At 44.4% G+C, this 13,277-nt stretch overlaps 1 protein-coding gene across 1 annotated transcript in view; it reads right to left on the reverse strand.

Moving 5' to 3' along the window:
• Positions 1-13,277, reverse strand: part of MAPKAPK5 (MAPK activated protein kinase 5) — a 1,432,063-nt gene that overhangs the window by 160,886 nt on the left and 1,257,900 nt on the right. Inside the window, exon 12 of the mRNA XM_044068618.1 lies at positions 9,376-9,491. Coding sequence (XP_043924553.1) covers positions 9,376-9,491 — 116 coding nt within the window. The remainder of the gene's footprint in view (positions 1-9,375; positions 9,492-13,277) is intronic.

Here is a 13,277-nt window from a genome sequence, read left to right on the forward strand (position 1 = left end):
AGCAAAATCTTCTTTCATATGGATTAAAACCTAAAGTGTATATATATATATATATATATATATATATATATATATATATATATATATATATATTATATAAATGTGCCAAAGGCAGTATTTCTGAGGCTATGGAAATCCATCATTACAATAACTACTCAGTCTACCAGGAGTATAGGAAGAGGACATGGTGGGTGTGGGGGTTGCCTATTACAAACTCGAAGTTACAGAACTTCGAATACCATATGGTCGACACCATATGATCGAAGTTCCGTAACGTCGAAATTAAAAAAAAAGAGAAAGAAAAGAAAGGAAACTTACCCTGACGTGTTAAAGCAGGGGAGCAAGCCCCCCTGCACCCCCACACCCCAGGCTACTTAAATATACCAACTCCGAGATTGCATTTTAATGCACTACGGTGTGGAAAGGGAAGATTTCCCTTTCCTACACTGTAGCGCGATCTCAGAGTTGGTATATTTAAGTAGCGGGGGGTGTGGGGGTACAAGGGGGCTTTCCCCCCTGCCTACACGCTTTACTTTTTCTTTTCTTTTTTTTATGCTTATTTTGAAGTTTTCGAAGTTTCAGTTGTTTTATCATTAAAGGTTGACCTTTAGTGATTCGAACAATTGAAATTTCGATGTTCCAATAGGAACCCGGTTGTGGGTTGTGAGAATAAAGTTTGAGATACACAACACACATGGAAGGTTATGGTAAGTACATAACTTCTTTATGTGTTGTTGTCAATCTCGCCTTCATTCTCACTGATGGGACTGGGTCCCAAGCAACCTGATTCTTGGGTGGCTCAAGGGACAATATACCTCAGAACCATAGAACCAAAAGTGCCTCTACCCATGGAGGCCAAATCCAGTTTGTAATGAGTAATAAAGGTATGGGGTTTTGCCCAAGTAGCTGCAGCATAAATGTTATCCATGGATAACCTTGCTTGGAAAGCTGTAGATGTAGCTATTGACTTGGTGGAATGAGCCTTAACAGGGAAAGGAGGAGTTCTGTTCTTAGAGTTGTAGATGTAGGATATACAAAATGTGAGCCATCTAAATAAAGTAACTTTTGAAACTGGTTAGCCCTTTCTAATCTCAGACTAGGTTATAAAGAGCTGATCTGATTTCCTAAATTTTGAAGTTTTGTGCAAGTAAAAACGCAACTGTCTATGTGCATCTAGAAGATGCAAAGAGTATTCACCTTTTTTTTTGGTAATTTGGGAAGAAAACTGGCAGCTCAATAGAGTAGTTTAGGTTACTTTCCAACACAACTTTTGGAAGAAAGGCAGGTTTAGTGGGTAAAGAAACTATATATTTATGAAAAAACAGGTATGAGGGCTTGACAGACAAGGCTTGTAACTCTAAAACTCTTCTAGCTGAGGTAATGGCCACTAAAAAGAGTGTTTCCAAGATAGAAATTTTAAATTACATGTGTTTGAAGGATCAAAGGGAGGACACACAATGTTTGTCAATATGAAATTCAGATCCCAGGGGAGATGGATTTTTGTATGGGGGTCTTATCATCATTGTTCCTTTCAAAAGGCTTTACAGAGCCTGTGCGACATAATCGTAGAACCATTTTCTCCCACATGAAAATTTGAAATTGCTGCCAGCTGAACCTTAATAGTAGAAACAGCAGCTCCCTCGTGAAAAAGTTTCACTAAAAATTCCAGGATAGAATGTATGGATGCAGAAAAGGGATCTGATTATCACTTGCCTATAATACAAACCTGTTCCACTTACTCTTGTACAATCTTCGTGTAGAAGGTTTATGGGAAGACAACAAAATATTTTTGACTAGGGAGGAAAGGAGAGGAAACCTGACAATTATGGGAACTGGAGCAGCCAAGCTGTCAATTTGAGGTTCTGTAGGCTGAGACGTACCTTTCCCGATGGGTGAGTCAGAAGGTCTGGAGCAGCGTTCAGAATCCATGGTTCGTCCACAAGATGAGTCTGAAGGAAGGGAAACCAGATCTGATTAGGTCAATAGGGGGCAATCAGGATTATCATAGTCTCCAACAGACTTGCTTTCTGTAAAAACTTGGGAATCAGGGGAAATGGAGGGAAAGCATAGAGGAGTCCCGGAGGCCAATTATGAACAAGTGCATCCCTTGGTGAATCCTCCATAGGAGGGATCAGGGCAAAGTAGTTGCTGCATTTGGCACTGGCGGGTGATGAAATGAGATTGCAGCAAGGCTAGCTCCATTTCCAGAAAATCTCTTCCACGACTTCCTGACTGAGGGACCACTCGTGCAGCCATAATATGCTCTGCTCAATTTGTCTGTTTGACTTGCCCGAGATGTGCATTGCAATCAGAAAATGGTTGGAGGCTGTTGCCCATTGCCAAATCCTTAGAGCTTCTCGACAAAGGGGGTAAAATCTGGTTCCTCCTTGTTTATGTACCACACTATTGACATGTCTGACTGAATTGTTATCGTTCCTAGAGGGAGAGTGTCCCAAAATGCCTGCAACACTAAGGGCATTGATAATGCCCCCCCCCCCCCAATCTGGGAAGCGTCTGTGGTCACCATGGCTTGGGGTTGAGGGAGGATGAAAGGATGGCCTTGAGGTACTAAAGGACAGTGAATCCAACACTAGAGATCGTTTTTGCAGGAATCTAGGATTGACCACTGTGTGGAAACTACCCATTGAAGTATGCTCATAAGCAGGCGAGCTGGGGAATAAGTACTACAGATGCTGCAATCTTTCCCAGAAGCTGATGAACTAGTTTTGCAGATGCTCGTGTCTTCCTGATTAACAGTTTCACAAGAAGGCAGAGATCGTGAACTCTGTCGTGAGGGAGTCTTGCTATCAATGTAGTTGTATTTATCTGTGCTCCTAACAAATATTAAGTTTTGACAAGGCTCTAGAGCCGATTTGTCATAATTTATGGTAATGCACAGGAAGGAACAAAGTTGAAGTGTATAGTCCCGGGCTTGTAGCAGAAGATGCCTGGTCAGGGCAGTCATATAAGCCAGTCGTCTAGATACAGAAATACCCGGAATCCTCGGCTTCTCAGTTGAGCCGCCACTACTGCCATGCAACTGGTGAACACCCTGGGGGCTGTAGTGAGACCAAAGGGCAAAACTCGAAACTGGAAGTGACTGGCTCCTAGCCAGAAGCGCAAGAACCTTCTGGATCACCTTTACATTCAAATGTGGTAGAAGTACTGCAGTGTCACCATCTGGAACTTGGTCTTTTTTCACAGATTTGTTCAGTTTGCAGAGATCCAAGATTGGTCTCCAGTCCCATTTTCTTTGGAACTAAAATGAATCTTGAGTACGTTCTGGATCCTCTCTGGTCTGCGGGGACTTCCTGGATAACTCTTTTTCTTAGCAAATTTTGAATTTTTAATATTGCTTGCTCCTTTTGACTGGGTGGAACATCTGGAACGGATTTGTTTAAGGGAGTGGGGAAGGAGAAGGGAATTATATATCCCAAGGACATTACAACCTGCACCCATTTGTCTTTCGCTATTTTTTGCCGGGTTTCAAGGTGCACAGACAATTGCCTCCTGACTGCCTCCAGAGGTAAGCAATCAGGCTCTGCTAAAGAAATATCCACTGGAGCCTTGACTCAGCAGGCCTCTTCTGCTGCGAGGGTGGTGTCTTCCATTATTGTTCCCACCTCTGCTCCTGGGGGAACCTCCACCTTATGTGTCGTGGTAAGACCTCTGTGATTTCTTGAACCACATCTTTCCGCTACCTCTCTGACCCTTAGAAAATGGTAGGTGTGGAAAAATGTACTCCAACAGCAGACAAGGTCTTATCTTCCTATTCAAACTTGGTCAGCGCTTCTTTTACTTAGGCCCAAAGAGGGATAAGCCAAAGGGAGTGTGAATGAAGAAAGACTTGAAGGGCTCCATGAAATCACAAAGGTGCATCCAGGCCTGCCTCCTGATATAGATGCGTGAACCTGCCGCTCTACTCGCTCCATCTGTTGCATATGTAATGAGCCTCATGGACGAGTTGACAACCGAACTGAGGGTATCAAGCTCCCTTGGAGGGAGTCTGAATGTTCCTTTAGCAGGTCCCTCTGTAGTCTAGAAGTCTACTGTAGTGCAGTCTGTACTCTAGTGAAATGGGTAAGGTAGTTCAGTGATTGTAAGGTAAAGGCAGACAACGAAAATATATTTCCCATATCTATCCATTGTCCTGGAATCCTTATTAGGAGAATGGATGGAAGAACTGGACTCGGAAAGTTCCTTTTTCGTGGCCGCCACCATGAATATGGCATCAACTGCTACACCTTTGGTTAGCAACGTCTGATCCTTTGGGGCTGTAATATATTTGTCTGGCTTTCTAGTAGTGGGTTCTATAGAATCTGGGGTCTCTGAAGCCTTCCGAAAGATTAACTCAATAAGCTCATTGGAAGGAGGGGTCACCCAAGATGTTGAAGGGTGAGATCCAAAGGCCTTCAGGCATACAGAATCCTCGGCCAAAGGGGAGGCAGAATGCCAGTCACCTCTCTGTTTTAAAATTTCCAGGATGTCTCCAAAGGAGCTGTCCTCAAGAGGTAACCGTGGGGACCTTTCTGCTTCATCGAGGTCAGTATTGGACACGATGGACTCCCTCTGGGGAGTTGAGATGCTTCCTCTTGCATGTTCTCTTCTGAGGGACTTCCGCAGTGGGGTATTCTGGGAAAGTTTCGGAAGAGAGGGGAGACTTCTGAGGGACATCCTGAGGCCTGGGATCTCTGCAGTCCTGAGGATGGGTGTAGGCAAAGACACCTGTGCTGGTGAGGGAAGAAGATCCGACAAAGTCTATGTCTTAGACTGGGGGGGGGGTAGTCATCACCCTCCTCATGACTTCGAAGGCAGACTACCCCCACTCGGAAGAACTAAATCCCCAAACCTGACAAAAGTTGTTGGAACCGGGTGAAATTCTGGAGCAGAGGACAGCGTCTCCGAAGCTGAGGTAGGAGCTGAACTCATCTGCTCCAAGGCCCCGAGAGGCAGGATCAGATCCGTGAAGATCCAAGCTGGCTCCGAGGACCCAACCAAAGAGCATCGGCTCCCAGAGATTGAGCAGAAACGCTCGGGCAGATATCTGATCCGACATCCAATGGGTCCTGGACCCAATATCGACACAAGCTGGATGTCAGAATCTTCCTGCTCCGAAACCGCAGGATGGATTGGATGAAGAGCAAGCACCAATGGGGAAGGTTGTGTCAGATCCGACTCCTTTGGGCTTGGATCCAAAAGTAACTTGACCAAATCAGGTGTCTTTAGGAACCTCTGCACTATCCTATCCACGTCTTTATCAGACATATTCTTGATTGACTGGGTAAGAAAGTGTAGGAGACCTGAATCTAGTCAGAAACAGAGAAAGGAGCCGAGAAGGGATCGGCTCCAAGGAAGGAGATTGACACCAATATCAAAACTCTGAAGGCAAGAAGGATTTCGGAAAGAAAGGTTCAGAAGTAGTTGACTTTGGAGCCGGTGGTTCTTTCTGCTCCGATGAAGTCTCAGATGCTGTTGTTTCTACCTGCTCCAAAGGTTCAGTTGGAGTGGTCAGTTTTGGCTGTTTGGTTTCAGTTCCGAAGAAGATTTCGAGCCAAAGAAGGACGTTTCACCGCCTTTTATGACTTCACAGACTTTGAAGAAGAAACAGGGGAAATAGCCTAAGAAAATGGGGTTTTCAATAACCCCTTCAAGATCAGCTTGCCTTTATGCTCCAAGAGCGCTCTCTGATTAAAGGTGTGGCAAACAGAGGGGGATCTTCTTCCCACATTGCTGATGTTTTTTTAAAGCTCATAGCCGGCCTTAGGCATAGGCCAACTAGGCAGCCGCCTAGGGCGCCGCTTTAGTAGGGGCACTTTTCCAGTATTTATTTGGTGTAGGTAGACCAGGATGGAGGCACTGGGTGGTGTGGTGGGGGGGGGGTGCCGTGGTGCACTTTTGCCTAGGGCACCAGTTGACCTAAGGCCACTCCTGTTAAAGCTAAGAGGCTTTCCTTCCTTTTGAGATATGTTTGTAGGAGCAATAACCTGTGCACTCTCCACTCTCCAACTACCAAACTATATAGAAAAGTAAGAAATAAGAAGTTTTTTTTTTTTTTTTAATAAGAGCGAGGGGGGGGGGGGTTCTCTAACTGAAATGGACAGTTAGACGCCCTCTAACTAAAACAGAAGCTAACTAGGAATGGGGTGAAGAAAACTACCTAAAAACTACAAATAAGTTTAACTACAACAGCAAAGATTAAAGGGAATGGGAATAAAAGAAAAAACACCATCTAACTTAAGCAGCAGGTGAGGGTTAGAAGTCCTCTAACTTAAAAGGAAGCTAACTAAAATCCCAAAAAGGATAACTGACAGGAAAAGTATAAACAAATCTAAGGGAAAGTTGATAGGCAGTAATTCTTAAAGGGAAAAAGGGTTTATCTAAAAGATAAAGATACAAATAATAATAATAAACTTAGCCCAGAGCTTGCTAGAAGATCCTTCTCATAGCACGGCAAATGAGATCTGAAGAAGTTAAGGAACTGCATTATGGGTAGGGAAGGATGTACACAAGCTTTGCTGAAGACCTTGAGCTTTTGCCGAGACAGATACGATACATCTGATCCAACCCATCAATGAGAATAAATGTGAGACTGACAAAAACATCTTAAGTTTAGAAACAAAATTTCCTCAAAGAGGCACTTGTCCTTCATAGATTTAAAAGAAGAGCAGTTCTAGGGTGGAGTCTGGACCAAACAACTTGTTAACTTTCTCACTAAGATGTGCACATGCCTGCCACACAATGGAGCAGAACAACCACCTCTTTTATCCAGGTACACAGGCAAGTGTCCTCATTTAGGCAATGAATTAGCACATAACATCACAAAGTTCTGGGAGTTGGGTAGGTCAAGCGGACATTCCACTTTTAGCTAATTTCCATTGATTAAGAATTCGACTGCAACAGTGATCTACCTGAAAAATCACCTTCTGTCGAACGGTAGGAAAGACCTAAGGTAGAAAGGGCTGACCTTTCCTTCAAGAAGATATTGTCAGATATTACCAATTAGAAAGGATCTGCAGAAAACTGAGAGGAGACCCTTGAAGCACTGCAGAGAAAGTGTCTCAAGGACTGCTAGTTGAAGGATAGTTCAAATGAAACAGGATATGACATGCTGTACAGAAGCAAAAATATGTAAATATGTTCAATCACACACTGTGCAAAAGGGAACTCGGCCTCCATGTATTCAATTCAAAGCCCTCACTTCACAATAATTTTTCCACACAGTGGGGTATCTAAAACACAGCACATCATACAGATAGGGAGAGAAGCAAGTATCCCTTTAAGATGCAAGTACTACTGATCAGTACTAGCAAAAAATTAGGCCAGCTTCGAGAGAAAAATTGCACAGGACACCAAAGACAATCATAAGGCTTTTTTCAGTTATGTTAGAAACCTGGGATGCAACTCCCAGACTTGTTCTGAGCTGATTCTAAACGACAAAAAATACACTGAACCCACAGACATCGCCAATATCCTGGCAGACAGGTTCAGTGCAAACTTCTCCACCCCCTTCCCCCCAAAAGAGCAAGTATCTATCCCGGCAGAGGGCTGCCTACCAAACATCTCTGATGCTCAGGTGAAGGCTGCCCTCTCCAAAGCAAAAACACTGCTTCCATGGGACCAGATGGTGTCCCAGGTTGCGTCCTACATGAACTCCAAGAGGAACTAATCCCTCAAATAAAACAGCTATACAATCTCAGCCTCACTACAGGATATGTGCCCACAGAATGGCGTACAGCTACAGTGGTCCCACTCCACAAAGGTGGAGCCTCTACGGACCCTGAAACTATCGCCCATCAGCCTGACTAGCTTAGTCTGCAAGGCTATGGAGAGGATCATCATGGAGCTCATAAACAAAGACATTGGGGACCTACAGACACTAGATCCTACCCAGTTCGGCTTTGTCAAGGGCAGATCCTGCCTTTTGAACCTGGTTGACTTCTTCGAAACAGTCACCAAAGCCATAGATGAAGGGAAGGTAGTCCACACAGCCTATCTGGACCTTGCAAAGGCATTTGACACAATACCCCACTCGGGCATCATAGATAAGCTATCCAGCTTAAATATAAACCCCTATGTCACAAGATGGGTCGCAAACTGGCTCAAAGACAGAACCCACAGAGTGAGAGTTGCTGGAGCCATGTCCAACTCAAAAGCGGTCACAAGTGGCATCCCACAGGGTTCTGTCCTGGGACCACTCTTGTTCGGTATATACTTTTCCGAGGTACAGGCAAACATGGGAGGACTATGGCTCACCAAGTTCGCAGACGACTGCAAACTGGGCGCCATAATCAACTCTCCAGCTGACACAAACATCCTTCAAAAAGGTCTCACAGAGACAGATAACTGGTGCCAGCGCCATGGTTTAAAGCTAAATGCCAAAAAATGTATAGTCATACCCCTTGGCAAAAACAATGTGCCCACAAATTACCACATAGACGGAAACCCATTAAGTTTAGAGAAATTTATTAGGGACCTGGGGACCCAAGTTGATAGCAATCTCTCCTTTGAAAACCATATTGCCAAAGTGGTTAGAAAGACCTTCTACATAGCCCACCTCATCACGAAGGGTTTCACATCTAGATCAAGAGAGGTAATCGTGCCCCTTTATTCATCCCTCATCAGGCCCATCATAGAATACAATGCCCCTTTTGGGATGTACCTTACCCGACACCTGCAGCAATTAGAAAGACCCCAAAAGTATCTCACCAAGAGGATCAAGGGTCTCAAACAGATGCCATATGCTGCTCGGTTAAAAAAACTCCAGCTCTACTCAGTTGCATACCGCCTACTTCGAGGCGAACTATGCCTGACATACAAAGCTATGTCAAATCCAGAATTAATGGACATGCTCCACCTCAGTAAATCTAAATCCCTTAGAGCCACACGCTCGAGGGACTTGAACCTCAGCACAGAAATAAACAAAACTTGCTGGAGGGACAGGTTCATAACCCAGAGGCTCCCTTCGCTCTGGAATAGAATTCCAGTTCATGTGAGGCAGAGCACCTCACTGAATCCCTTCAAGAATAATCTCGATAGGTGGATGGGGGATCGTAGGTTTGTCCCTGGGATTACTCCCGTGTCACTATTGGACAGAGGCACAGTAAACTAAACCTTAAAAAGGGCACAGTATACTCAAATCAAGGGGTGGCGTAAGCCATACAGAATCGGGCTAGGCTTATAATTGCCCCAGGGCAGATAGCCTAGTATGAACCTATGAACCTATGCAAAAACACAAATAAGCATAAACATATAGTTTCTATAAACACAGCATTTGTAAAAGAATGACTGATTTTCTGGCCTGGAAGCCATATCTCATGTAGCTTTCTTGGCAGCTTTCAGCTTAGCATACCATAATATTTAAGTTACAGTTCTTACCGTCCTGAGGCAAGATGCACTGTGCAATCACATCTCGAAGTTTTTCCAGCCCAATATCTGAATCCACCACTCCATTCTCTGGGTCACTGATATAAGCACAGTCCCTGGTTTTAGGGCTGTAATTAAAGAAAAAAAAAGAAAGTAAATTACCTCTAAATTTTGCCATTGCACATTACTGAAGCCATAAAATATAATGTACTGATCTAAGAAAACAGACATTAAAATTTAGATGAACCAAAACACTACTTTATCCGGATCTAGGACATCTTATCAAAAACTACAAGGCTGAAGATTAGCCTGAAAAAAATAACCAAGCCTGACATCTGAAATGTCTTTTCCAACACATGGGGTAATATACCCTATGTCCCTGGGGGTCTACATCAAAATAGCAAAGAGACTTTTAATCGAATGCTTCTTCGCCGACACATAAACAGCGAACGCACTAAAGCACAAATGCTCAGAACACCGATTTCTTTCCCTGGGAAAGAAATTGGTAGCACTAACACACAAACACACACACTTTCAAACATTACAATGTGGTGGGCTTCGCCCCCACACCTCCCAACGTGGGGGGCTGTGCCCCCACCCCCCCTAACTAAATATACCAACTCCGAGATCGCACTACAGTGGGGAAAGGGGCAAACACATGGGGAAGGCCAAGCGATTTCTTTCCCAGGGAAAGATATCGCTGTTTTGAGCGTTCGCACTTTAGTGCGTTCGCTGTTTATGTATCGACGAACAGGCGTTTGATTAAACGCCTCTTCGCTATTCTAATATAGACCCGCCCCTGGTACCTCCTACTTAACTCTGAGATTTTCTCACGTCAAAGGAAAAGGGAAAGATTCTCACTTAAATATTAGTGTTGCCAACCCAGCATTGCAGCTATATGGCAAGCGATTAGATACAAGAATCCCTTGCCCTTAAAGGAGTTTTTTAAGTGAGCTTTTTCATGAGCTGGGAATTAACACTGTGCAAGCCCCCCCCCACCCCCCCAAAAAATACAGTTTCCCCTCTATCTGGGATGTGAACTGTGGGGATGTTTCTAATATGGCTGTCTCACCCTGGTGGCTAACATGAGCATCCATATCAGTGTGGGACAGCCTACACTCTCCTTCTTGTGTGCGCACATTTCATTATGCATGCCAGATGAGAGAGTACAGTTGTGTAAAATTACAGTAGATGCTCTTCTTTTCACAGTTGCAATATTCTTCACAGAACCGACCTCCTGCCAAGGACAGCTCAATGGCCAACCAGTATACTAAAAGCCTTCAAATTTTATGTGTGTCATACATCACACATATGCAAAGTCTTGGGTCCTGCATCGGTTGCTGTCCCTTCTTCCATGATGTCAAGTCATCAGGGGTATAAAGCATGCAGCCGACGCCATTACATCAGTTTTTCTTGCCCTAGATGTCAGGTGCCCCCCTAATGGGGAACAATTAAATATAAAAGTATAATGATATACCTCCAACAAAAAAGCAAATACACCAAAAAGGCTTTTAAGCATAGTAAAGGAAAGTAGAGGTATAGCCAAAAGAAGTTAGGGGGCTGGAGAGAGGGTAACCAGGACTGCAACAGTGAATACACTCGAACATCTGCATTTATGGTAAGTGTACAAAACTGTACTATGCTCTTCGTGTTTCACTGCTGCATTCATTACATTTGCGTAGATTCCCAAAGCTATGGTTGAGAGGAGGAATTTAGATAGCATTAGGACCAGCTATAAGGCCCTGCAAGACTGCAGTGGCAAAGCCAGCTCTGGATTTAGAGAAAATTGGCAAATGATAATGCTTGGTGAAAGTATGTACAGAACTCCAAGTAGCAGCTTCTAGGATGTCCTGGTAGGGACGCCTCTGAGAAAGGCTGTAGAGGTAGATGCAGCCCTGGTGGAGTGAGGTCTGATCCCTTGGGGGATAGGTTTTCCATGGTGCTTATAGCAGAAATGAATGCAATGGCCTATCCATTTAGAAATGGTTTGCTTTGAAATAGCCTTCTTCTCTGTCCCTGCAGCAAATGCTACCAGCAGTTGTTCAGATTTCCTTTGAGGCTTAGTCCTGTCCAAGTAGAATCTGAGTTGTCTGTGCACATCTAAGGAATACAGTATCCGTTCCCCTTTGTTCTGTGGATTGGGAAAGAAGGTTGGCAAATAAATGGACTGATTAAGAGCCACACTGGATACCACATTGGGCATGAAGGATGGATTGGTTCTGAGGGACACCCTCATGAAAGGCTCCACTGCCATAAGGGCCTGTAATTCAGATACTCTTCTAGCTGAAGTGATTGCTAAAAAGAAAGCTGTTTTCCAAGAAAGAAATTTTAAGTCTGCAGTAGCAGCTGGCTCGAAAGGAGGTAGAGTGAGTTTCTCCAAAACAAAGTTAAGGTCTCAGACTGGGGTTGGAGCTCTCCTGGGTGGTCTCAAATTTTTGGTCCCTCTGAGGAACTGCTTGAGCAGTGAGTGAAAGAAGGGGGGGGGGGGGGTTCTGTGTTATAATGAGCTGAAATGGCTGAAGCGTGGATTTTAATGGAGGAAAAATACAGACCCTTGTGAAGCATCTCAGTTAAGTATTGTATAATCTGAGGTAAATTGAGCGCTGCTGTGCTTATCCCTTGAGATTGGTTCCAGGCACAGAAACTTTTCCATTTTTCAACATAGGATTTTTAGTGCTAGGCCTCCTTGTCTCTAAAATGATATCCATCACAGGTTTACTGAGGGATGGTAAAGGAGAGATTATGTAATTAGCCAGGCTGCAAGATTCAGTGTTAGAAGCTGAGGGTGCAGAATCTGGTTCTCCTGCTGAGACAACAGGGAAGGAGTCTGAGGCAGGTGCCATGGGGATAACTGTGACACACTGCGGAGAAGGAAGTACCAGTGATGGAGTGGCCAGTCTGGAGCAAGCAATATCATCCTTAGTTTGTCCTGTTTGATTTTTAGTAGTACTTTGGAGAGCAGAGGCAGAGGTGGGGGGGGGCATAGACTGATAGGGTTTTCCAGCTGAAAGACAGAGCATTCACTTTCCAGGCTTGTTTGTGGGGAGTCCTTGTGCAAAATGTGTCCAATTGGTAGTTCTGGGGAGAGGCAAACAGGTATATATCTGGGCTCCCCCATTTGCTTGTCAACATGTTGAAAATCCTTGGTTCCAGTTTCCACCCGTGTGGGTCCATGAGGCTTCTGCTTAGTCCGTCTACCAGTGTATTTAATTTTCCTGGCAGGAACTGAGCTTGTAAGTGCACTTGGTAGCTCAAGGCTGTGTTCCACAATGCCATGGCTAGTCTGCAGAGAGGGTAAGAATGGGTACCCCCCTGCTTGTTTATGTACCACATGACAGTGGTGTTGTCCATCTTTACCATTAGTTGTCCTGGAAGAATGTGGTTCTTGAAGGCTGTCAGAGCACTCTGTACAGCTAACATTTCTTTTTGATTGATATGCAGGTGCATTTGACTTGGGTTCCATTTGCCCTGAATGCACTTCACTGCCAGGTGAGCCCCCCCATGCATAGTCTGATGCATCCGTTGTTAGGGTTTGGGTGGCAGGGGGTGGTGAGAAAGGTAGTCCCTTGTTCTGGTGGTAGGCCTCCGCCCACCAAAGGAACTCTAGGCGTAGGCAAGGTATGACAGGAATCATTGCTTCTAGATCCTGAGAATGTTGACACCATAGGCTTTTTAGATACCACTGTAATTTCCTCATATGCAGTCTTGCATATGGAATTAGAAGAATGCAGGAGGCCATGAACCCCATGGCTTGCAGTATTTGTCTTGCAGATAGCAGGTTTTTGTGGCCACTTGTTTGAAGTAGGTTGTCAAATGAATTTGCTTCTCTGGCGTGAGGTAGGCCATCTGGGAAGTTGTATTCAAGCTTGCTCCCAGGAATATAATTTGTTGACAAGGGTACCAGGTGTGATTTC

Source organism: Protopterus annectens, chromosome 4.part0, assembly GCF_019279795.1.
Source record: "Protopterus annectens isolate FY-2018-M chromosome 4.part0, PAN1.0, whole genome shotgun sequence".
In the NCBI taxonomy this organism is placed as follows: domain Eukaryota; kingdom Metazoa; phylum Chordata; order Ceratodontiformes; family Protopteridae; genus Protopterus; species Protopterus annectens.